The sequence below is a fragment of the Bos javanicus genome, chromosome 20 (genome assembly GCF_032452875.1).
Source record: "Bos javanicus breed banteng chromosome 20, ARS-OSU_banteng_1.0, whole genome shotgun sequence".
Classification (NCBI taxonomy): Eukaryota; Metazoa; Chordata; class Mammalia; order Artiodactyla; family Bovidae; genus Bos; species Bos javanicus.
In genome coordinates this window covers 71,340,144-71,364,161 of record NC_083887.1, presented here as the reverse complement: position 1 = coordinate 71,364,161, position 24,018 = coordinate 71,340,144, and the positions used below count along the sequence as shown (strand labels likewise).

General features: G+C 55.2%; 1 protein-coding gene across 1 annotated transcript in view; it reads left to right on the top strand.

Annotated features, from left to right (window-relative positions):
* The window catches only part of AHRR (aryl hydrocarbon receptor repressor), a 77,838-nt gene extending 54,344 nt beyond the window's left edge, over window positions 1-23,494 (top strand). The window contains exons 4-10 of the mRNA XM_061393975.1: window positions 392-481; window positions 7,739-7,868; window positions 8,680-8,816; window positions 14,394-14,593; window positions 19,190-19,251; window positions 19,450-19,591; window positions 19,922-23,494. Of these exons, the coding sequence (XP_061249959.1) occupies window positions 392-481; window positions 7,739-7,868; window positions 8,680-8,816; window positions 14,394-14,593; window positions 19,190-19,251; window positions 19,450-19,591; window positions 19,922-20,891 (1,731 nt within the window). The 3' untranslated portion in view covers window positions 20,892-23,494. The remainder of the gene's footprint in view (window positions 1-391; window positions 482-7,738; window positions 7,869-8,679; window positions 8,817-14,393; window positions 14,594-19,189; window positions 19,252-19,449; window positions 19,592-19,921) is intronic.
* The last annotated feature ends 524 nt before the right edge of the window (window positions 23,495-24,018 follow it).

The window sequence follows — 24,018 nt, the reverse complement described above, 5'->3', positions numbered from 1 at the left end:
TGATAAAAATTCCTAGACAAACCAGAACGTGGTATAGAAGAGGACGGGAAAACCCACCTCGTGGCGCAAACGTTCCTGTTGTGTTCCAGGTATCCATGTGTCTCATCTCACCATGGTGATGTTTGTATTTTATAAAACATCGTTTGATAATCATTAGAAAAAGAACCCAAGTCATGAGCCTTATAAATGGTGACCAAGTTTCTCATGTCACCTGCTGGCTCAGGACACTTTGCGAATAGTCATAAAAAACTAAACACGGGCCTTTCTGGAGGTTATGAATTCAGACCACAAAACAGGGAGGAAATGGTTGAAAAGCCAAACAGAAACAGTGCCTGATGTTTTTACTGCGAGTGACGTCACACGAGTGACGGCGGCGTTCTTTTTGTTCTAGTCTCTCCACGGCTTCGCTCTGGTGGTGAGCGCGGAAGGGATGATCTTCTACGCGTCGGCCACGATCGTGGACTACCTGGGCTTCCACCAGGTAAGCACAGCGCCCCGTCTGCTGGGTTCAGTCCCGCTGCCTTGAAGGCGCGCTGTCTTCAAGGCGTGTGTGTGCTTAGTTGCTCAGTCATGTCTGACTCTGCAACCCCGTGGACTGTAGCCCATCAGACTCCTCTGTCCGGGGAATTCTCCAGGCAAGAATACTGGAGTGGGTTGCCTTTCCTTCCCAACCCAGGGATCAAACCCGGGTCTCCTGCATTGCAGGCGGATTCTTTATTGTCTGAGCCACCCAGGACCTTGAACTTTTAAACTTCAAGGTTTAAAATGTCTCTAAAATCAAACTTTTTCTTTTTTTAAATCACCGACCTTTTGTCAGATGAGATTTTGCACACCTGGCTTTGTCTGAGGCTCAGGGTCATGGCGAGAGGCATGATGGTGTCTTGGGTGTTCCTGGTCTCAAAGCAGTGACTTCTGCGCCTGCAGCCCTACCTCTGCGTTCCTCGCTGCGAGAGGCTGGTCAGGGCCAGGGCAGGGACGTGTCCTGAGCTGCACTTCAGTGTCTCAAACCCCGGATGCGACATACAGTCAGGATGCAGTGTGCTCCAGAACCGCTCTTGCTGGTGTGCGGATAGCTCGCCCAGAATGTTGCCCCAGGTCAGCACAGCCTGGACGATTCCAGACCTCAGGGCAGAGCAGGAACCTCAGGGCAGAGCAGGATGGAGTCCATCCAACCCTAGGTCCAAGGAGGCGGCTCAGTGAGAAGCCCCAGGAAAGGAAGTGGGACCTAGCTTGGCCTCTGGGAGCGAAAAGTCTCACGAGCAATCCCAGCCCAGAGTCAAACACTGGTAAAACCTCCTGGCTCTGCAACTTGGGCGGCTGGGGTCTGAGGACAAGCTGGGCACAAGTGTGGCCACCCCCCCCCCAAAAAAAAAAAACCTGTCCCCCACCCCAGCCCTCTGCAGGGAGCTCATAGCACAGGGTTATAAACTCCAGGAAGCCACCAACTGCCAGCCCTGGCACCTTCCCTGAGGAATTCAAGATAAAAACAGGTGGATTTGAGAGAGAACAAGACAGAACCTGGAAAAACCCAGAATACAGTGTGTCTGGGCTCAGGCCCTCCTCCGGGGGCACTTGACTATAGAGAATGACTGTAAGCTTAAAGACACAGGGTGAGCCAGAGAGAGCTGCAGGCACCGCGGGTGGAGGGCAGTGGGGCTGAGCCGGCCCTAGAGCACATTTGAGACCCCCTCGCCGGCAAGGCCACGGTGGCCCCTGGGAGGTGGACAGTCCACCAAGGGGCCCGCCCGCTGGTGTGCTTGCCTGGAGGCTGGAGACCACCCCGCGGAGCCGGGGCACCTCTGCGGGCCAGGCGAAACATTCGCAGCACCCGGGTCAGAGCCCAGCGGGGAAGGAGATGGGGGACAAGACGTGCAGTTAATACCGAAAATCTTCCCAATGGGCCAGAAGCTACGGCCGCCGGCCGGCCTGGGTTCGGGGTTCGGGGAGAAGCCCGGAGGTCGGAGGTCGGGGGGCCTGCGGGCATCCGGCTCCGCCCCTTAGACGCCGGCCTTCCCCCGCAAGCTGCCAGACGGGCCTCCGGGCGCGCGCTCAGCGCCTCTCCACCTGCCTGCGTCCTGCGGGACCTCCTTCCTTGGTCGCTCCGCGGAGGCCGCGCTCACGGGGCCGGGCCCCTCTCGAGCAGCGCCCCTCTCCCAGGCCCGCCGGGGCGGAGCGAGGCCGTGGGCGCGACGATTCGAGTCCCAAGTAATGAAGCCTTCCTCGCGCCGCTGGACGGTGTGTGCAGCATCTGGATCTAGAAAAATGTGATGTGGTCGCGTGTGCCCCTTGAGACTTTTCATTTTTTGCCCCAGTCGCTGTTGCCTGAGTTGCTCTGTAAATTCTCGGGACACCCACACCACCTGCCTTTGACTGTAATTCGAAGGTCCCACCCCTGTGTTGGGTTTCAGTGGGAAATGCAGGTGCCCTGTAGAGACCCGATTCCAGGTCTGAACTTGCTAATTGGAGCTTTTGTTTTCTTGGAACTGGGTTATTTCCTCTGAAGTGTTAGAAGTTAAAAAAAAAAAAAAAAGTTTTGCCTTTTATTATAAGGAAATTGTTTCCAAATGCCATTAAATCAGGCAGTGCCTCTAGTTTATGTAAAACATTTCGTGAACATATTAGACCAGCCCTGTGCTATTATTGTCAGCTTCTTGGGCAAAGTGCTTTACAAAAAGTCAGGAACCAGCCGTTTCCTGTGGCAACCTGAGTGCATCGGCTCAGCATCTTGCATTTCAGTGCTCTTTGAGATGAACAAATAGGCTTTAGATGTATATTTTAGTTGCCCTTGGCCTCTGCTGCTACAAGACGTTGTCCATTCTCTCCGAGGTCAGCAGTGGGAGCGTCTCATCCCCAGGTGAATCAGGACGGATGTGAGGGCCTGTGGCAGGAAGCAGTTAAGGGCCCACGGGCATGGAGAGCGGATATACGCTCTCTCTGCACAAAAGGCAAAGATGGTCACTACTGGAATGAGCTGTTTGTGAAAATGGCTGTGCTTTTATCCTCAACTCTGCGGAGGGTGGTTCGGAGCCAAGATGAGACGCTCTGACCTGAGCAGAGCGGGCTTGTTCTGTGCTCTGTGAACAGCTGACACGTCACTCTCCCCTGCTTCGCAGATCCCCCACCATTTCTTCTTGACCTCGTTTGTAGGAATCAAACCCTAGACATTAGGAAAGACGAAGGGAAGCCAGGCTAACTGCCACGATCTCGGTTTTCTCATCCCAGAAAGTGTCGACATTTAAGTGTGTGTGTGTTAGTTGTTCATCTGTGTCCAACTCTTTGTGACTCCGTGCACAGTAACCCTCCGGGCTTCTCTAACACCTTCAGAGTCGCCTGATCTGCGATGCCTCCTTCAGCTCTGCTTGTCCTCCTCCTAGTCGATCTCCTCCTGTGTCAGTTAAGCCGCGGACCCACCCTTTGCAGCCGTTCGTGGATTATCTGAGGTGTGCGGAGACGGCAAATGGGGCAGCAGGGCGCCCCTGGGGTTCTGCTGAAACTCACCAGGGAATATGTGGACCACAGTGCCTACTTATTAGTCTACAGTGAGAAATACCAGCACTCAGACATCAGCACAGTTTTTTTCCTTTAATCAAAACCATGGAGGGGAAAATGCCATCCATCAAAGAAGGATGGAAAATTCCTAGTAATGAGTCAAGCAAATCATACATAGTACTTCCACTCAGAAAATATAAAGCATTATTTAAAGAAATTTAAAGATCCAGAGCATCGAAGAATTGATGCTTTCTAATTGTGGTGCTGAAGAAGACTCTTGAGAGTCCCTTGGACAGCAAGGAGATCCAACCAGTCAGTCCTAAAGGAAATCAGTCCCGAATATTCATTGGAAGGACTGATGCTGAAGCTGAAGCTCCAATACTTTGGCCACTAGATGCAAAGAGCTGACTCACTGGAAAAGACCCTGATGCTGGGAAAGATTGAAGGCAGGAGGAGAAGGGGGCGACAGAGGATGAGATGGTTGGATGGCATCACCAACTCAGTGGACATGAGTTTGAGTAGGCTCCAGGAGACAGGGAAAGACAGGGAGGCCTGGTGTGCTGCAGTCCATGGGGTTGCAAAGAGTCGGGCATGACTTAGCAACTGAACAACAAGAAAATGGAAAGATATGCTGTGAATGGAGGACTTAACATTATTATCATAAAGGTGACAGATCAAGTTATAGAGTAACTGGCGTCCCTGGTGGCTCAGTGGAAAAGAATCCACCTGCCAATGCAGGAGGCACAGGTTCAATCCCTAGGTCAGGAAGATCCCTGAAGAAGGAAATGGCAACCCAGTCCAGTCTTCTTGCTTGAGGAATCCCATGGACAGAGGAGCCTGGCGGGCTATAGTCCATGGTGTCTCTAAGAGTCAGGCACAGCTTAGCGACATAACAACCACACCAAAGAACAAGCACTGTGCTTTTCTGGGAGGAAATTGGACAAGCTGATTGGAAATGCAGAGACCTGAGCAAACCCAGCACCATGGGAGAGGGCATCAATGGTCTCTGGGACATACACTCCCAGACATGGCACCTCATGTCCAGCTCAGTGGCTGAGACCAGTGGGGTTGGTGCAAAGAAGGACACACGGCCTCGTAAGACAGGGGAGGTTCACAGCAGATTTTGGTTCACAGTGAAGCCGAAGTTGCCAGGAGGTGGGCAGGTGCTGGTCTTGTCAGTAAATGGTGCCTCGTGGACTGGATCCTCTTGAAAAAAATGAATCTTGACACCTGCCTCACACCACACAGAGTCAATGGTAGATGGTGGAAGTTTCTAGAAGATGACAGGGCAGAGTCAGGAGGTATCTGAGGAACAAACACACAGAGAGGACAGAAGCCCTAAAGCCCTGACCATGAGGACAGACTGACAGATCAGGCCGTGTCAGAGCCATGAGGAGCACAGCAGGCCCAGGAGTGGGAAGATGTCTGCCAAGGAGTCCACCCAAGACAGGACTCCCACCCGGGAGGGTGCAGAAGGTGACAGGGCAGCCAGGCGGCCCCGTGGAGATTCGAGAGGACGACAGCAGCAGGCGGTGTGCATGCGTACATTCATCTGAAGACCAATAAACCTGTGGGAAGGCGCTCCGCTTCGTTAGTCCTCCTGATGTGCCGATTGAACACTAAACAGAAATTGTGACGTGGGGACGCACGGCTCACAAAGAACGCGGAGCGCCTGGGCTCGCACACGGCTGGAGCAGGTGTGCTTGCACGCTCACTCTGGCGGCTGGCGGCGTGCTCTGCTGGGGCTGAGGCCCTGTCCACCCCATGGCCCACATTCCAGGCCGGGGTGCAGGCTCAGCAGAACCGCCCTGGAAGACACAGCAGCCGCGCCGGTGAGAGGCCCAGACGGCAGGGAGGGACTCCCCAGCGGCCTCCCCAGAGCCACACCACGGAGGGGCTGAACCACTGCTTCAGGCACCAGGGGCCGCGCCACCATCGTGAGATGGCACAGAGGGCACAGGGCTCCGTTTGAGAACAGAACCAGCCCGGGGTGCAGGGTCTGTGCCGTGGTCGCCTCCACAGAGGGCGGAGGGAAGGGTTCTGAGTCCTGACTGGGTGGGGAAGCTGCGTGACTATGATGTGGGCACGTTTCACATTCTGTGTTACGCCTGCATCACTAAACTGCATGAGGAGAGCGTCACTATGGGACATGCCCTTATGACTCTAGAACCTCCAGGTGAGGGAAGCCGCCAGATGAGGGGAGCCTCCAGGTGAGGGGGCCTCCAGGTGAGAGGGGAGCTTCCAGGTGAAGGGGAGCCTCTAGGTGAGGGGAGCTTCCAGGTGAGGGGAGCCTCCAGGTGAGGGGAGCCTCCAGGTGAGGGGGCCTCCAGGTGAAGGGGCCTCCAGTTGAGGGGTGACTTCAGGTGAGAGGGAGCCTCCAGGTGAGGGGTGACATCAGGTGAGGGGTGACATCAGGTGAGGGGTGACATCAGGTGAGGGGTGACTTCAGGTGAGGAGGGGCTCCAGGTGAGGGGTGACATCAGGTGAGGGGGGCTCCAGGTGAGGGGGAGCCTCCAGGTGAGAGGGGAGCCGTCAGGTGAGGGGGAGTCATCAGGTGAGGGGGGCCTCCAGGTGAGGGGTGACATCAGGTGAGGGGGGCTCCAGGTGAGGGGGAGCCTCCAGGTGAGAGGGGAGCCGTCAGGTGAGGGGGAGTCATCAGGTGAGGGGGGCCTCCAGGTGAAGGGTGACATCAGGTGAGGGGAGCCTCCAGGTGAGGGGAGCCTCCAGGTGAGAGGGAGCCTCCAGGTGGGCACCGTGTCTCCTCGGGCTCCTCTTGTAACTGTGGCCCTTGAATGTCAAACAGGTAACCCCAGGAAGGTAGAAAATGAGTGTGATTGTAACTCGAAGGCTAAACTCTAATCGTGTGCGCACACTCGCCCCCACAGTCTAAGACACAGGTTTCACAGAAAGAAGCGGACGCTAAGGTCGGAAGTGCTGTGGTCCTTGGTCAGTGTTGTCCAGGGCTCTGGCATGAATGAGGACTCACGGGGGACGGGGACACAGCAGACCGCTCCTGCTGACACCTGCAGCACCTTCTGATTCTCATGCACCTGGCGGCCCCCTCACCTGGAGGCCCCTCTCACCTGGAGGCTCCCCCTCATCTGGAGGCTCCCCCTCACCTGGAGGCCCCCTCACCTGGAGCCCCCCCTCACCTGGAGGCCCCCTCACCTGGAGGCCCCCTCACATAGAGGCTCCCCCTCACCTGGAGCCCCCCCTCACCTGGAGGCCCCCTCACCTGGAGCCCCCCCTCACATGGAGGCTCCCCCTCACCTGGAGGCTCCCCCTCACCTGGAGGCCCCCTCACCTGGAGCCCCCCCTCACATGGAGGCCCCCTCACCTGGAGCCCCCCCTCACATGGAGGCTCTTCCCTCACCTTGTGGCCCCCCATCCACTCTGAGTGAGGTTGCCTATTACCTCCTAAGAAGGTAGCCTCCTTTGTGAAGCCCTGATCCTCAGGAACTTTTACTCCATCTGGTTTTTACAGTGACCCAGTTGAGAAACAACTGAAACTCAGCAGTGGGCCAGTTGAAGGGGCCGAGGGGCTTCTGCGGGACAGGGGTCCCAGGGGTTAATGAGCGGTGCCGTTCAGTTCAGATGGGAAGACATGCACCAGCCTCGGTGTTTGTCGACACTCTGGATGGTTTCACCAACAGTACCGACAATCGAGTCCGGTGAGATCTGCCTTCATAGCCCGAGGCAGGGCCTTGGTGCCCCGGACTGCGGGGTCCCAGCGTGGACCTGGGCAGTGGGGCAGCGCTCAGGGCCTGAGCAGGTGGGGGGACTCAGGACCAGAGAGAGGGCTGTGGGTCAGAGTCCTTGCAACATCCTGTGGGGGCAGCGGTCAGGCCAGGGGACCCCAGCCCAGCCCTGTCTCACCGTACAGGTGTGCTTCCCTAATTAACTTTGTGATCCGAGTGTAGCAAAGAGGCTGGAAGGTGACCAGACATGAGCACACAGCTCGATGCAGTTGGAGTCAGCTTTGAACAGTGGGAATCTTGATCCCAAATGAAGTTTGATCTCTGAGCCCTTGATCTGCCCCTGGAGGCACCGCCTGGCCTGGGGGGGCACTTTGTGGGCTGGACGCCTGGACTCCAGGCAGTGTTGGTTGCCTCCTGTGGGGAGGGACTTTCTCTTCACGGCTGTGACTTGCCTTTGACAGATGGATGAGATGTTTTTGTGGTCATTAACCCTGGAATACAGTGTGGACATTCCCTTGGGGTAAGGCTAAAATGACTGACTCATGTTCCAGACAGATGTGATGCACCAGAATATTTATGACTACATCCACGTGGATGACCGCCAGGACTTCTGCCGGCAGCTGCACTGGGCCATGGACCCTCCCCAGGCAGGGTGCGGGCAGCCACTACTCTCGGAGACAGGTGGGTCCTGGGGGCCCTGGTCTGATGCAGACTCGGAGGCTCCTGAGACACGTGGACGCCTCCACAGCGGTTACCCCTTTCCCCCTCATCCTGTTGAAGCGGCATTGACACCCCTTCCTCCTCGGAGACCTCCTCCCATGCCCCCTCCCATCTCAGGCGGTTTCTGCAGGGGGCTCTCTGGCTCCCAGGGCACCTGTGTCTCCTGCTCTGTAGGGTGTGAGGCCCAGAAGCCAGGGACCCTGTCTCTAGTTTTGCAAACGCCCCCTCAGATGCACATCTTCTAGGAAATTCTCTCCACCTACCTGAGATTTACCCGAAACAGTCTCCCAAATGTTGCTGTCTGTTCGGGGACGTTGCCCCCTGTGGGCAGGACCCCCAAGGTGTCCCAGATCTGTGGCCCCTGCCCAGTGGACATGCCAGGCAGGCGCCCAGGTCCCTGAGATGGCAGAGCAGATGGGAGCTCGGGGGGCAGGGTGAGTGGCCGCCCCTGGGGTGCAGTGCAGGGAAACGGGGTCCTGGGTCTACCATGCGTTCCCCACGGCGGTCAGGAACTCCAGGAGTTTCCGGCACGCCTTCACACGGCAGCGTGTGTCGCCTTCTACAGGCAGAGGAGATGCAGTGTCAGGCGCCGGCCAGCTTCACAAGCTCAGAGCAAAAGCCCAAGCTAACAGACACTCTCGAGGGGCCAGTGGGGGCAGTGCTCCGGGAGGGAGGCCTGTGCGTTACGTGCCAAGAGCTGCTGTTGGCACCACGAATTTGCTGACCAGGGTGTGTTTCTGCTTTCTCCCTGGTACCCGTCGTCTGTGCCCAGGAGAGGATGCCGTCCTGGGGAGGCTGCTCCGGGCCCAGGAGGGGGGCGCAGACCCGCCCACTGAGTACTCGGCCTTCCTGACACGCTGCTTCATCTGCCGTGTGCGCTGCCTGCTGGACAGCACCTCGGGCTTCCTGGTGAGTGAGAGGGTGGGGATGGCACCTGGGGGCCTCCTGGTGAGTGAGAGGGTGCAGGATGGCACCTCGGGGCTCCTGGTGAGTGAGAGGGTGGGGATGGCACCTGGGGGCCTCCTGGTGAGTGAGAGGGTGCAGGATGGCACCTCGGGATTCCTGGTGAGTGAGAGGGTGGGGATGGCACCTGGGGGCTCCTGGTGAATGAGAGAGTGCAGGATGGCACCTTGGGCTTCCTGGTGAGTGAGAGGGTGGGGATGGCACTTTAGGGCTCCTGGCAAGTGAGAGGGTGGGGATGGCACCTCGGGCTTCCTGGTGAGTGAGAGGGTACAGGATGGCACCTCGGGCTTCCTGGTGAGTGAGTGAGTGGGGATGGCACCTGGGGCTCCTGGTGAATGAGAGAGTGCAGGATGTCACCTCGGGCTTCCTGGTGAGTGAGAGGGTGGGGATGGCACCTGGGGGCCTCCTGGTGAGTGAGAGGGTGCAGGATGGCACCTCGGGCTTCCTGGTGAGTGAGAGGGTGGGGATGGCACCTGGGGGCCTCCTGGTGAGTGAGAGGGTGCAGGATGGCACCTCAGGGCTCCTGGTGAGTGAGTGGGTGGGGATGGCACCTCAGGGCTCCTGGTGAGTGAGAGGGTGGGGATGGCACCTCAGGGCTCCTGGTGAGTGAGTGGGTGGGGATGGCACCTCGGGGCTCCTGGTGAGTGAGAGGGTCCAGGATGGCACCTGGGCTTCCTGATGAGTGACAGGGTGCAGGATGGCACCTGGGGCTCCTGGTGAGTGAGAGAGTGCAGGATGGCACCTCGGGCTTCTGGTGAGTGAAAGGGTGCAGGATGGCACCTGGGGCTCCTGGTGAGTGAGAGGGTGGGGAGGGCACCTCAGGCTTCCTGGTGAGTGAGAGGGTGCAAGGTGGCACCTCGGGCTTCCTGGTGAGTGAGAGGGTGGGGATGGTACCTCAGGGCTCCTGGTGAGTGAGTGGGTGGGGATGGCACCTGGGGCTACTGGTGAGAGAGTGGGTGCAGAATGGCACCTCAGGCTTCCTGGTGAGTGAGAGGGTGGGGACGGCACCTCAGGGCTCCTGGTGAGTGAGAGAGTGCAGGGTGGCACCTGGGGCTACTGGTGAGTGAGTGGGTGCAGAATGGCACCTCAGGCTTCCTGGTGAGTGAGTGGCTGTAAGGTGGCACCTCGGGCTTCCTGGTGAGTGAGAGGGTACAGGGTGGCACCTCAGGGCTCCAGGTGAGTGAGTGGGTGCAGGATGGCACCTCAGGGCTCCTGGTGAGTGAGAGGGTGGGGATGGCACCTGGGGCTCCTGATGAGAGAGTGGGTGCAGAATGGCACCTCAGGCTTCCTGGTGAGAGAGTGGCTGCAGGGCCAGTGCTGCGTGAGTCCAGGCCTGGGCCTGGCACAGGGCTCCAAGGTCCATGGGAACAGTTGGCGAAGCAAGGGGTGGGGTGTGGGTGCCTTGCAGGGAGGGGGGATCTGGCCTCGATGGGGCAGGGCTGAGTCACGGCAGGTTAATGAGAATGAAGTGGGGCATCTTCAGGGGTGACACCCCCCCACCCCTGCTCATCCTTTATTCAGGCGGTTGGTTGGTTGTCCAGAAGGCCTTTTGTTTTGATCATACTTGGTTGACTCATTGGAAAAGACTCTGATGCTGGGAGGGATTGGGGGCAGGAGGAGAAGGGGACGACAGAGGATGACATGGCTGGATGGCATCACTGACTCGATGGACGTGAGTCTGAGTGAACTCCAGGAGTTGGTGATAGACAGGGAGGCCTGGTGTGCTGTGATTCATGGGGTCGCAAAGAGTCGGACACGACTGAGCAACTGATCTGATCTGATCTGATCTGAAGATGATTTTTGTTCCACATGATGTAGATAGATTTTACCTAACACTGAGGCAGAGGTTGAAACCTAGGTTGAAGTGAAGCCATGTCTGAAGCACAGAGTAGAGGAAACGAGCACAGAACTCAGTTTAGAGTGTCTTGTCATATTTTCCCCAAGGCTGGCCACGGCACATGCAGGGAAGGGCTCTGGAGTAGGGACTGAGGCTCCAAGTACGGGGTGGGGTGGGCAGCTCAGATCCCAGGCTCACCCCAGCCCCCCTGCCTGCGTTCAGCCTGCTCACACCCAGCGGCCAGGGCTGCCCCCGAGAGCCCTTGTCGAAACCTCAGGACATGCAGTTGATGTTGGGTTTTTAGCTCTAAGTCAGCCATGGCGGGAATTTTCACACCAAAGAAACTGTCCAGTGCCACAGATCAGAGCTTTTCCCCCAGAGCTGGATGTAAGGTGTCCCAGCATGGCCAGAAACTGCTCCACACCAAACTCGTGGCCAGCACACATAGAGAATTTCAGGCATTTGTTCACCCCATAAATTCATGCACAGATGGAGAGATGGAAAGATAGGTGGGTGGATGGAGGGAGGGACAGATGGAGGGATGGAGGGAGAGACTGACTGACAAGTGAGGGGCAAGAAGAGCGTGCAGCGTTACTCGTCCACACAGGGCAGGGTGCCCTGAAGCCATGCGAACTTACTCAGTTACAGATCAACTTTCCATCATAGAGAGAGCTTTTATTTTCTTTATCACACACTCCAGAGTTACTATCTGGCTTTTTAATTCTCACCAAATGCTCACAAGGCATCCAAGTCTATGCCCTAACCACTAATGCTGAAAGAGCTAAAGTTAAATGGTTCTATGATGACCTACAAGGCCTTCTAGAACTAACACCAAAAAGAGATGTCCTTTTCATCACAGGGGGCTGGAATGCAAAAATAAGAAGTCAAGAAATACCTGGAGGAACAGGCAAGTTTGTTCTTGGAGTATAAAATGAAGCAGGGCAAGGGCTAACAGAGTTTTGCCAAGAGAATGCACTGGCCATAGCAAACACCCTCTTCCAACAACACAAGAGAAGACTCGATACATGGACATCACCAGATGGTCAATACCGAAGTCAGATTGATTATATTCTTTGCAGCCAAAGATGGAGAAGCTCTATACAGTCAGCAGAAACAAGACCAGGAGCTGACTGTGGCTTAGATCATGAAGTCCTTCTTGCCAAATTCAGACTTAAATTGAAGAAAGTATGGAAACCACTAGACCATTCAGGTATGACCTAAATCAAATCCCTTATAGTTATACAGTGGAAGTCACAAATAGATTACAGGGATTAGATCTGATAGACAGAGTGCCTGAAGAAGTATGGATGGAGGTTCATGACACTGTACAGGAGGCAGTGATCAAGACCATCCCCCCCCCCCAAAAAAATGCAAAAAGGCAAAATGATTGTCTGAGGAGGCCTTACAAATAGCTGAGAAAAAAGAGAAGCAAAACGCAAAGGAGAAAATGAAAGATATACCCATCTGAATGCAGAGTTGCAAAGAATAGCAAGGAGAGGTAAGAAAGCCTTCCTCAGTGATCAATGTAAAGAAATAGAGGAAAACAATAGAATGGGAAAGACTAGAGATCTCTTCAGGAAAATTAGAGATACCAAGGGAACATTTCATGCAAAGATGGGCATAAAGGACAGAAATGGTATGAACCTAACAGAAGCAGAAAATATTAAGAAGAGGTGGCAAGAATACACAGAACTGTACAAAAAATATCTTCACGACCAAGATAATCATGATCACTATGACTGTGATCACTCACCTAGAGCCAGACATCCTGGAATGTGAAGTCAAGTGGGCCTTAAGAAGCATCACTACAAACAAAGCTAGTGGAGGTGATGGAATTCCAGTTGAGCTATTTCAAATCCTGAAAGATGATGCTGTGAAAGTGCTGCGCTCAATATGCCAATAAATTTGGAAAACTCAGCAGTGGCCACAGGACTGGAAAAGGTCAGTTTTCATTCCAATCCCAAAGAAAGGCAATGCCAAAGAATGCTCAAACTACAGCACAATTGCACTCATCTCACACACTAGTAAAGTAATGCTCAAAATTCTCCAAGCCAGGCTTCAGCAGTACGTGAACCATGAACTTCCAGTTGTTCAAGCTGGTTTTAGAAAAGGCAGAGGAACCAGAGATCAAATTGCCAACATCTGCTGGATCATCAAAAAAGCAAGAGAGTTCCAGAAAAACATCTATTTCTGCTTTATTGACTATGCCAAAACCTTTGACTGTGTGGATAACAACAAACGGTGGAAAATTCTTCAAGAGATGGGAATACCAGACCACCTCACCTGCCTCCTGAGAAATCTATATGTGGGTCAAGAAGCAACAGTTAGAACTGGACATGGAACAATAGACTGGTTCCAAATTGAGAAAGGGGTATGACAAGGATGTATATTGTCACCCTGCTTATTTAACTTATATGCAGAGTACATCATGCAAAATGCTGGGCTGGATGAACCACAAGCTGGAATCAAGATTGCTGGGAGAAATATCAGAAACCTCAGTTATGCAGATGACACCAACCTTATGGCAGAAGGAAAAGAGAAACTTAAGAGCCTCTTGATGAAAGTGAAAGAGGAGAGTGAAAAAACCGACTTAAAAGTCAACATTCAAAAAATGGAGATCATGGCATCTGGTCTCATCACTTCATGGCAAATAGATGGGGAAACAGTGGAAACAGTGACAGACTTTATTTTCTTGGGCTCCAAAATCACTGCAGATGGTGATTGCAGCCATGAAATTAAAAGACACTTGCTCCATGGAATAAAAGCTATGACCAACCTAGACAGCATATTAAAAAGCAGAAACATTACTTTGCCAACAAAAGTCCATCTAGTCAAAGCTATGGTTTTTCCAGTAGTCATGTGTGGATGTGAGAGTTGAACTATAAAGAAAGCTGAGTGCCAAAGAATTGATGCTTTTGAACTGTGGTGTTGGAGAAGACTCTTGAGAGTCCCTTGGACTGCAAGAAGATCCAACCAGTCAATCCTAAAAGTAATCAAGCCTGAATATTCATTGGAAGGACTGATGCTGAAGCTGTACGTCCAGTACTTTGGCCACCAGATGCAAAGAGCTGACTCACTGGAGAAGACCTTGATGTTGGGAAAGATTGAAAGCAGGAGGAGAAGGGGACAACAGAGGATGAGATGGTTTGATGGCATCACTGACTCAGTGGACAGGAGTTTGAGCAAACTCCGGGAGATAATGGACAGGGAAGCCTGGTGTGCTGCAGTCCATGGAATCACAGAGTCGGAGAGGACTGGGCGACTGAGCTGACTAACTGAACTCATATGCTCTAGATCAGGAAAATCCAGTTGTCCCTGAGTTTTATTGCCATGAGTGGATGGCGTTTGGGGAATGGAGGGTCATGGGGCCAGTCCTCAGAGGTGGTTGGCTCCAGCACGTCCTCCCAGGGTGCTGCCTGGTGACTCTGGCCGAGTCTAGGGATGTTCACGCGCCTGAATGAGGACTCACATGCCCACGAATGCACACAACTGGAAGTTTAGAGAAAGCTACAGGGAAACCCCGATGATTCGAAAGCAGTGGGGAGCACCTGTCCCCAGGGGCCGGCATGGAAGACGTGTTGGTTCCGTCCTTGGGAATGTGAGTTCTGAGGCCTTTGGCCGTTGACCAGTTAGCCTAGCTAATATATCTTGTGACCGTGCCTTCGTTTCTGTCTTTGAAACACCAGACGATGCAGTTTCAAGGACGACTGAAGTTCCTCTTCGGTCAGAACAGGCGGGCGCCCTCGGGCGCAGCCCTGCTCCCGCGGCTGGCCCTGTTCTGCGTGGCGGCCCCCCTGGCCCTGCCGCCAGGCGTGGAGGTGAGGGTGAAGACCGTGTACCTGAGGGCGAAGCACAGGGCGGACGTCCCGGCCTCTACCGACGCAAAGTGAGTAGAGGCCCCGGCAGCCAAACCTGTCCTCGTTACTGCTGGGCCACACACGCTGTCTGCACACGTGCATTTTCTGCCTGTTCTCACTTCATTTCCAGCAAGGAGTAAGATAAAAAAAGTTGGCTGTTTTTAAAGCTGCTACATCATGGGAGAAGCAGCTATTAGAAAAAAGAAAGCCTGTCACTAGTATTTGTCAACCGCAGCAGCGAACACTTCTCCCTGCCTCTTGTCATCCCCCAACCCTCCACTCAGAGCCTCGGAGGCAGTGCCGGGGCCCCGGACCCCACGGGGCTGGGGGCGAGGCTGCAGCCTCCGTTTGTCCCCTCCATCGACTCCAGGCTCACAGGGGCACATGCTGGGGACAGGGACTCCACAGGTGTCCTGTCCCTCCGGCTCAGGGTGAAGAATCTGTCTGCAATGCAGGAGACCTGCATTCAATCCCTGGGCTGGGAAGATCCCCTGGAGGAGGGAATGGCCACCCCCTCCAGTATTCCTGCCTGGAGAATCCCATGGACAGAGGAGCCTGGCGGGCTACAGTCCATGGAGTTGCAGAGCTGAACATGACTGAGCGACTAACACTTTCACTTTCAGAGAGTTAGGTTTTCTAGGAGATTCCCAGCTACACTCTCTGGGACGGCTGGATGTGCGTGGGGTCAGGTTCTGGGGCAGGTCAAGCTTCTGTGTGCCTGGACACTGTGTCTGCTGCTGGGTGAGGAGGCCCTGGGGAGGGCCACGTCTGAGGTCTGCCTGTCTTCCTCCTCAGTGCCCCCCGCCGTGCCCTGTCCAGGGACAGACTCCTAGGAGACCGAGTCCCCAGCCCGCTTCTCTGTCCCTCCTCAGCACTCAGGTTCCCCTTGGACCTCAGCACCAGTTCACAGGCCCGGGAAACCTCCCATTCCTGCTTGGGGTTCATGGGGATCTGGGGGAGCCCTGCCTTCAGGCACAGGCACCTCATCACAGCCTCCAGGTCCCATGGACCCACACCCTAAGGCAGCAGTGTTCTGGAGCATTTAAAAAGTAAATATATATGCTTTTTTTTAAAGGTAGAAAATGTAAAATAGGAGGAAGGAAAAACAGGATACTCATGGGAAAAAGCTGTAAAAATAACTGATGAAGCAACTGAAACATGAGGTGCAACAAGGCACAGAGGCTACACCCCCAGCACACCTGGGCGTGTCTCGTGGGGCGGGACGGCCCTGCCCACACCCCAGACCCGCGCACTCTCCACCTGCCCCTGCCTCTCAGAGTCCTCTGCGTGTTCACACTCTCTGGGCTGGCGATGGTGACTGAGCCCATACGCTGAACTCTCAAATTCCCAGCCCTGTGATCAGACGGAGGGAAAATCCTCCCTCCATTGCTTCTCCATAGCAAAGTAATGCTCAAAATCTTCCAAACCACGCTTCAGTAGTATGTGAACCAAGAACTTCCAGATGTTCAAGCTGGATTTAAAAAGGCAGAGGAACCAGAGCTCAAAATGCCAATCTCTGTTGATCATCGAAAAAGCAAGAGAGTTCCAGAAAAACATTTACTTCTGGTTTATTGACTATGTCAAAGCCTTTGACTGTGTGGATCACAACAAACTGTAAAATTCTTCAAGAGTTGGGAATACCAGACCACCTGACCTGCCTTTTGTGAAATCTGTATGCAGGTCAAGAAGCAACAGTTAGAACCAGATATGGAATAACAGACTGGTTCCAAATCGGGAAGGAGTACGTCAAGGCTGTAGTTTGTCATCTATGCAGAGTACATCATGCAAAATGCCAGGCTGGATGAAGCACAAGCTGGAATCAAGATTGCCGGGAGAAATATCAGTAACCTCAGATATGCACCCTTATGGCAGAAAGTGAAGAAGTAAGGAGCCTCTTGATGAAAGTGAAAGAGGAGATTGAAAAAGCTGGCTTAAAACTCAAGATTCAGAAAACTAAGATCATGGCATCCAGTCCCATCACTTCATGGCAAATAGATGGGGAAACAATGGAAACAGTGAAAGTAAAAGTCACTCAGTTGTGTTCAACTCTGTGACCGCATGGACTATATAGTCCATGGAATTCTCCAGGCCAGAATAGTGGAGTGGGTAGCCTTTCCCTTCTCCAGGGGATCTTCCCAACCCAGGGATCGAACCCAGGTCTCCCATATTGCAAGTGGATTCTTTACCAGCTGAGCCACCAGGGAAGCCCAAGAATACTGGAGTGGGTGCCCTTCTCCAGTGGATCTGCCCAACCCTGGAATTGAACCAGGGTCTCCTGCATTGCAGGCAGATTCTTTACCGACTGAGCTATCAGGGAAGCAAAACAGTGAGAAAGTTTATTTTTTTGGACTCCAAAATCACTGCAGATGGCGACTATAGCCATGAAATTAAAAGATGCTTGCTTTTTGGAAGAAAAGCTATGGCCAACCTAGACAGCATGTTAAAAAGCAGAGACATTACTTTGCCGACAAAGGTCTGTTAGTGAAAGCTATGGTTTTTCCAGTGGTCATGTATGGATGTGAGAGTTGGACCATAAAGAAAGCTGAGAGTTGAAGAATATATGCTTTTGAACTGTGGCATTGGAGAAGACTCTTGAGAGTCCCTTGGACTGCAAGGAGTTCCGACCAGTCCATCCTAAAGATGCTGAAGCTGAAACTCCAATACTTTGGCCACCTGATGTGAAGAACTGACTCATTTGAAAAGACCCTGATGCTGGGAAAGATTGAAGGCAGGAGGAGAAGGGGACGACAGAGAATGAGATAGTTGGATGGCATCACCAACTCGATGGACATAAGTTTGAGCAAGCTCCGGGAGTTGGTGATGGACACGGAGGCCTGGGGTGCTGCAGTCCATGGGGTTGCCAAGAGTTGGACAAAACTGAGCAACTGAACTGAACTGGACTGATCGCTTCTCCAGGAGGCGTGCTGTCCCCTGGCGGCCATGCGGGGAAGCGCAAGTGGGCCAGCCTCCACGGCGGGTGTGGACTCCCGGACCACCTGCCACTGCCCCGGGTGGCGTGGACGCCTGGATGTCCCTCGGAGGGCTGGCGAGGGTCTTCACGGTGAGGCTAGGATGCTGTACAGAGGGGGACTATGGAGCGAATACTAGACACATGTTGTAAACATCATTAAAACTCAGGGAGGTTATCACAGAGTGCCAGGCTGGACGCCCTGTGTTAACAGCAACTTCGTGTCTGCTCTCGGTTTTACATGGGACGGTGCATGTGTGTGGACGCAGTCCTCCCCGTCGGGCCCCCCTCCCCCACTGGGTCCACAAGTCCATTCTCCGCACCTGCGTCTCCATGCCTGCCCTGCAGATAGGTTCATCGGTACCGTCTTACTGGATTCCCATATATACGATAATACGTGATACTTGTTTTCCTCGGTCTGACTCACTTCACTGTATAACAAGCTCTAGGTTCAGCTGGGGGGAGCAGAGGGGATATGTGTATAATTATGGCCGATTCACATTGTTGTGTGGCAGAAGCCAACGTTGTAAAAATTTTAAAAATAAAGAAAAAAACTGGAAGAGAGGAAGAGCCCTCCAACATTTTGGGAAAGAAGCCTCTGTTGCCTTCGGGGTTTTCTGGAACCGAATCCTGCCCTGAGCTGAACTCCTTGCTGGAGCACCTCCTCCCGTCCACTCCCCTCTGAGCTCAGAGGCCGTGAGGAGCGAACCCAGGGAGTCTGAGGCCCAGGAGGCTGGCTCTGGATGGAGCATCGTGCTCACTGGACCCAGTTCAGGTCCTTTACAAGTCTTCCTGAAGGGGCCTTTGTGACAGAGCCTCGCTCCTGAATGTTCACGGGTCCTGTGTGCGAGCCGCATGCTCTCCACCTCTGTCCTGTCTCTGCTGTGTCTCTGGGTCCATCTCTGTGTCTGTCTTCCTCCTCTGTCTCTCCTCTGTCTCTGTCTCCATCTCTGTCTCTCCCGTGTCTCCATCTCCTCCTCTGTCTCCGTCTCAGCTCCTGCAGAGACACCCACGAGATGGAGAGTCAGGGCCACTGCAGGGCAGGAAGCTCTGGCTGTGCAGCCAGCTGGCCAGGGTTTGAATCCCACTCCTGCACCTGCTGTGGGGGCAGCTTCAGGCAAGTCGCTTAACACTTCAGAGCCTCATCTTTTTCTTTGGAAATATAAACAAAATATGATCTGCACGACAAGTTGCAAGTTGCCCTAGGATCTATGACTGTAAGTTCTATGAGATGCAGGTGTGTGTGTGTGTGTGTGTGTGCGCGTGCACTGCCCTGGGCGGTCAGTGTTTAGTGTCACTAGCTCAGTGCTCACAGTGACTTTGTAAACTACAGCAAACAGCTACCGCAGGTCACAGGGATCTGTGTCTTCATTCTGAAATCCAGAAGAAAGCAAACACGCCGAAGCCCATTCCGGCAGCCACGAGTGTCTGCTTTCTGAAGCGAATTCGCTAGTGCTTCACTGGCCTGAAAGATGATGTGAATCGGAATTTCCAGCAAATCTGTAACTGAGAGAAGGCTTTCCAATCTCTACAGACTTTCACACAGGGAGTTACTGTATCTTATGCTCTTGGGTGGCAGCAAAACCGTCGTGTGTAATTTCTGCCCTTGATACACATTTAATCTGCTTGTTGCTTTGCTCTCTTCTGTCCTTTGCAGAGCAAAAGCTGCCTCAAGTCTCTGCGAATCAGAATTGCTTGGAAACACCAATTACTCAGCAGGTACTCCTCACAATTCTCTCGACCACCTTTTCAAATGGGTGAAATGAGCGAATCCCTGGAGGCGGGCGTGGGCTCACTACTGTCTGGAGCACGGGGCGGGTGTGCAGAGCCGGGCTCTCAGGTGTCTGTCACCTTGTGGAAGGTGAGTGTCCACCCACTCCAGGCTCTGCTCAGCCTCACTTTCCCAAATCCTGACAGGGAGAAGCAATGGAGAAAACGGCCTTTCCTTGTTCAGGACACCAGAGGACGCCTGCCGCTGGGGCCGGGTCACAGCCCGGGGCCCCTGCCTGTGCCTCCGGGGCGGCCCTGACCTTGTCCTTGACCCCGATGGCACCTCAGGGTAAGTGAGTCAGGGCGTCAGCAGCCCTCGCCCTCAGCAGCTGAGCTTCCCTGGGTGGGACAGGCGGACACAGAGGGCACCCACAGCCGCTCCTCGCCCTGGAGGTCGTCCTCACCGTGTGGGGACTGGCTGGGGACACTGACGCCCCAGCCTCTGTCCTCATCACTCCCATCCCAGGCCCCTCCACCGCACCCCGGGGTGCTGGGGGACTGTGGGAGGGCCCTTCGGGGAAGGAAGGGGCTGGCCCGTGGTCCGGGGCTGCAGGTGGCACCGCCCAATGCAGGGTCGCCCCCTCGGCCTGTCCCATCTGACCGGAGTCCCCTCCCTCAGGGCAGAGGAAGGAGAGGAGCTCGGGGGGCTCCCGCGGGACGCGCCCCCTTACAGCTGCCGCCTGGAGTCCCTGGGCCCTGTGAAGCACCTGGACTGGGCGGCCGGGAGGCACGGTCAGGACGATGGCAGCGCCAAGCTGAAGCTGGAGCCCGGCAAGGCTGACCCGTTCCCCACCTCCCCGGCCCACGGCGCCTGCCTGCCCTACCTGGGTGCGCAAGGCGCCGTCCACTCCCTCCGGAGCTCACCCAGCTCTCACCCACCCAGGCCGCCCCCCGGGGCCTGCGCCAGCCGGACCAGCAGAGCCCTGCGGGATGGGCACCAGGGCCCAGCGCCGTCCCCCACACCCGGCCCCTTCCCCCAGGGGGGCCTGGACAGCAGGGTCCCTCGGCCAGCAGTCCAGCGTCTCCCGGTGGGCGGCTACCCCCCTGAGGACAAGCTGCGAGGCCTTCTGATGCCCCCGGGAGCCCCGAGTCACCCCGCGTTGTCACTCGATGTGCCCATCAAGATGGAGAGTGACTCAGGGTCCGAGGATGCGGCGGACGGCTACCGCATGTCCCCAGCCCAGGTGTGGCTGGGGGCCGGCAATCCGGCCAAGAGACAGCTGGTCACCTTCCCCACCAGGATGCACCTTAAGACGGAGCCGGGCGCCAGGCTCCCCCTGTACACCCCACCCCCAGGGCCTGGCCTGCTGGGTGCCCCCCCCAGACCCGGCAGGGGGCTGGCCCCGCTGCACCCCACGTCCTGTGCCTGCCTGGAGCCCCCACCCCGCCTCTGCATGCGGGGCCACCAGCCCTTCAACCTGGGCTGCAACTGCCGGGCTCCCGGGCCAGCTCCCGCAGTCAAGCTCGAGCCCCTAGACTCGCCCCTGTGGGCAGCTCACGGCCAGGGCGGGCCGCCTGGGCTGTTCTCCAAGAGCGCCCCGGCCGCGGGGATGCCCCCCAGGGACACGCAGTGCGCCTTCCTGCCCTAGAGCTGCCGGGCCCCACGGACAGCGCTCTCGCCCGAGCCTTCCCCGAGGGAAGCACATGCAATGGCAAGTTCACCGAAGGTCCTAAGTGCAGGGTGGTTGTCAGCTGCTCAAGGGCGGAGGGTTCTCCTCTGAGGAGCACAGCTCCCCATCCCCACCCTAGGTCATCTCCCCAGCGCCTCGCAGGGAGCAGACCTTGGGGAACAGCCGCACCCTGGTGGCCCACTGCCAAGACAGCTAATTGGGAGTAAGGCTCACTGAATGGCAGGTGGCCACATGCTCGCGCCTGGGAGGAATCTAGAAGTTCAGCCAGAAGAGGCTGATGGCGCCGGGCCACCCTCCACTCCAACATGCAGCGTGTGCTCAAAACACTGGCCTAGGCCAAGGCAGGCCCGGAGCTGGGATTGGCCAGATCTTGTGCGGTTCTTGCTGCGGTCTCTGGGGTTTCAGCGGCCTCCGATGGAGGTCTGTGCTTATCTGCCCCCCGCTGCATCATGTCACCTGGTGCACAGGATCGAGTCCAGAAGCACAGCATGAGGGGAAGGAAGGAGCTGGTTCAGGTGTCAGGCTGCCTTGCTGACTGCAGGTCTTCAGATGACTCTGATCATCATCCCAGAAGGAATTAATCGAGACCAGACAGACAGGCAGCATTTTATAAAAAGGAAAAAATTGTGGGGACTTCCCCTGTGGTCCTGCAGTTAAATGCCTGCAGGGGGTGTGGGTTCGATCCCTGGTCAGGGAACTAAGATTCCACATGCCACAGGGTGTGGCCAGAAAAAAAGAAAAAAAATTGTGAAGGGAACACATTCTGAATGTAGGGAATTTAGGTGCAAAAGAAGAAATCAGAAGGCAAAGGCCACCCGCAGTCATCACGGATAGCTCTGGCGGAGGGCAAAGTTCACCACACCTTCGGGGCGACCCCACCCCACGGGTGCAGTCTGTGCAGGATGTGACACCAAGGGGCAGAGCCACCACGGGGCAGGAGGAAGCTGGTTGGAGACCCTTCCTCTTTACAGCACGAGCATCTGTCCTCAGTCACCCCCTGCCCCAAGAGTCTCAGGACGTGCAGGAGCCCAGCGGGGACTTGCAGTCCCACCGCATTCAGCAAGGGGTCTTTCTCTCTGTCATCTGTGGCTTTGGGGTGTCAGCGTTCAGCTCCTGAGTTGGTGGTGAAGCTATTTGCTTCATTCACGTTGTCGAACTCAGGACAGGGCCAGCAGGACTGGGTCTGCTGGACTCTTAGGCACACCTGGGGGTGCTCTTACCCCTCAGCGGTCTGCTTCTTGGAAGGGCTTCACCAGGGGCATGGTGGGGGTGGAAGGTTTCTTCCCAGAGTGACAGAAGTTACCTGTCAGACTCCGGGTTGGGCGTTGTCAATTCATGGCCTCATAGGATCCCCAGCAGCCTTCTCTTCTGTGCCCACCCCTTGCAGGGCCCTTACAGAAAGTGACGCTGGTGCCGTGCTGCCCCCGCCTTTGCCAGAGTCTCCCCCTCCCCTGTTTTGATGGCAGCACAGCTGCCTGTCAGGACCACCTGCTTCCCACCCTCAGCCGGCTCAGCACCCCTCTCTTCTTGGTTCTCATACTGAGCCCAGCCCACTGTGTACATTTCATCCCTAAGATACGGCGTGGAATTTCAGAAACTTCCTCCTTCCTTTCTATTCACGCCAAGTGCCCAGCTCCTCATGGAAGCACTGTGCCATCTCTCAGAAGTGACTGTCAGCCTCTCTGGAGCTCCCTCTGTGAAGGGAGGGTCCTCAAATGCACCCTCTGCACAGGGGCACCCATTCCTGTCTCGGTGTGGTAGCCGGCAGTCTGCATGTGTGCAACCTTGGACCAGAAAGATGGAGTGGAGAGGCGTCATTGCGTGTTTGCACACTGTAGCCGGAACCCAGCGAAGGACAGCGGCTTGAGGAGGCACAGCAGTCTGCCCCCAGGGCCATGGTGCCCGAGCGTTCAGATGCACCCACTCCCCTGGACTACGTGCGCCGATTTGGTCCCAGCAGGTGCGTGGCACGTGGCGACTCACGCTTTGTTGGTGCAGAATCCAGCGCCTGGACATCGGGGCTCCAGTCTCGTGCTCCAGAGATGCTGTCACGCTGGAGGCCCAGACCCTGACGCACTGGAACAGTGGCAACAGAGCCTGCCTCCATCAGCACTTTGCTGTTTTACAGCCCTGCCCCCCTGATAAACTGTGCAGAAGGTGATGATGGAACGTGGAATGTCAGATGTGGCCATTTCTGCAGATGTGGCCGTCCCTGCTTTAAAATGTCAGTGACAGCACCAATTTCAGGCCTATACTTTCTGTTGCTGGTAGCTTTTGCCTATATAGCTGAAAAATATTAAAATCAAAGATGATGTAGGAATGGGATGGAAGGGAGGCGATAAACACAACTTATAGTTTATATTTTTGTAGTTTCTATTGGATGAAAAAAGTGTTTAATATCTGGACAGACTTGTTGAATTTTTAAACACAGATGCACTATAATGCAGCCTTTCGTACTATTTCCTCAGTGCCTTTAGAAAGAGCTTTCAATTTCCAATACTGTGGTTTGTATTAAATTTATGATATTGATGTAAAATAAAATCATATGTTGTATGTGTTTACTGTAAATGGAAACATCTTCTTAATTTTCCAAATGAAATACCTTATTTCCTTTACTGTGTGTGTAGGCAAATTTACATTCTAAGACTGTCCTTTGCCGCCAGGCTCAGGGCCATGATAAGAGCGAGAGTGGACTTGGGGTCCCAGGAGGAGCCCCCACAGCTGTGCTGTCAGCCCGTCTCCCTTTCCTGCCAGACCTCCTGCCCAGCACCGAGGGCTGGGGGACACCCCAGACTCAGACTGCGCTGTGAGGAGCAGACGCCTGGCCCAATGTCACATGTGTCTCTGCCCAGGACCCGGGGACCAGTGTGTGGGAAGGGCCAGGAGGTCATCTGGGTCCAGGCAGAAACCCCTCCCCCCCCCGCCAGGGTCAAGGGAGTCATGTTTTTATTTCTTTCGTTTGGTTGCAGAGCACCTCCAAACCGAATGAGCACTCAGCGCCCCGTATGGCACTCGGAGCTGCCCCGGTGCCAGTCCAGCCCAGCCCAGCCCCTTCCTGCGCCCAACAGGCCATATCCCTCCCTTC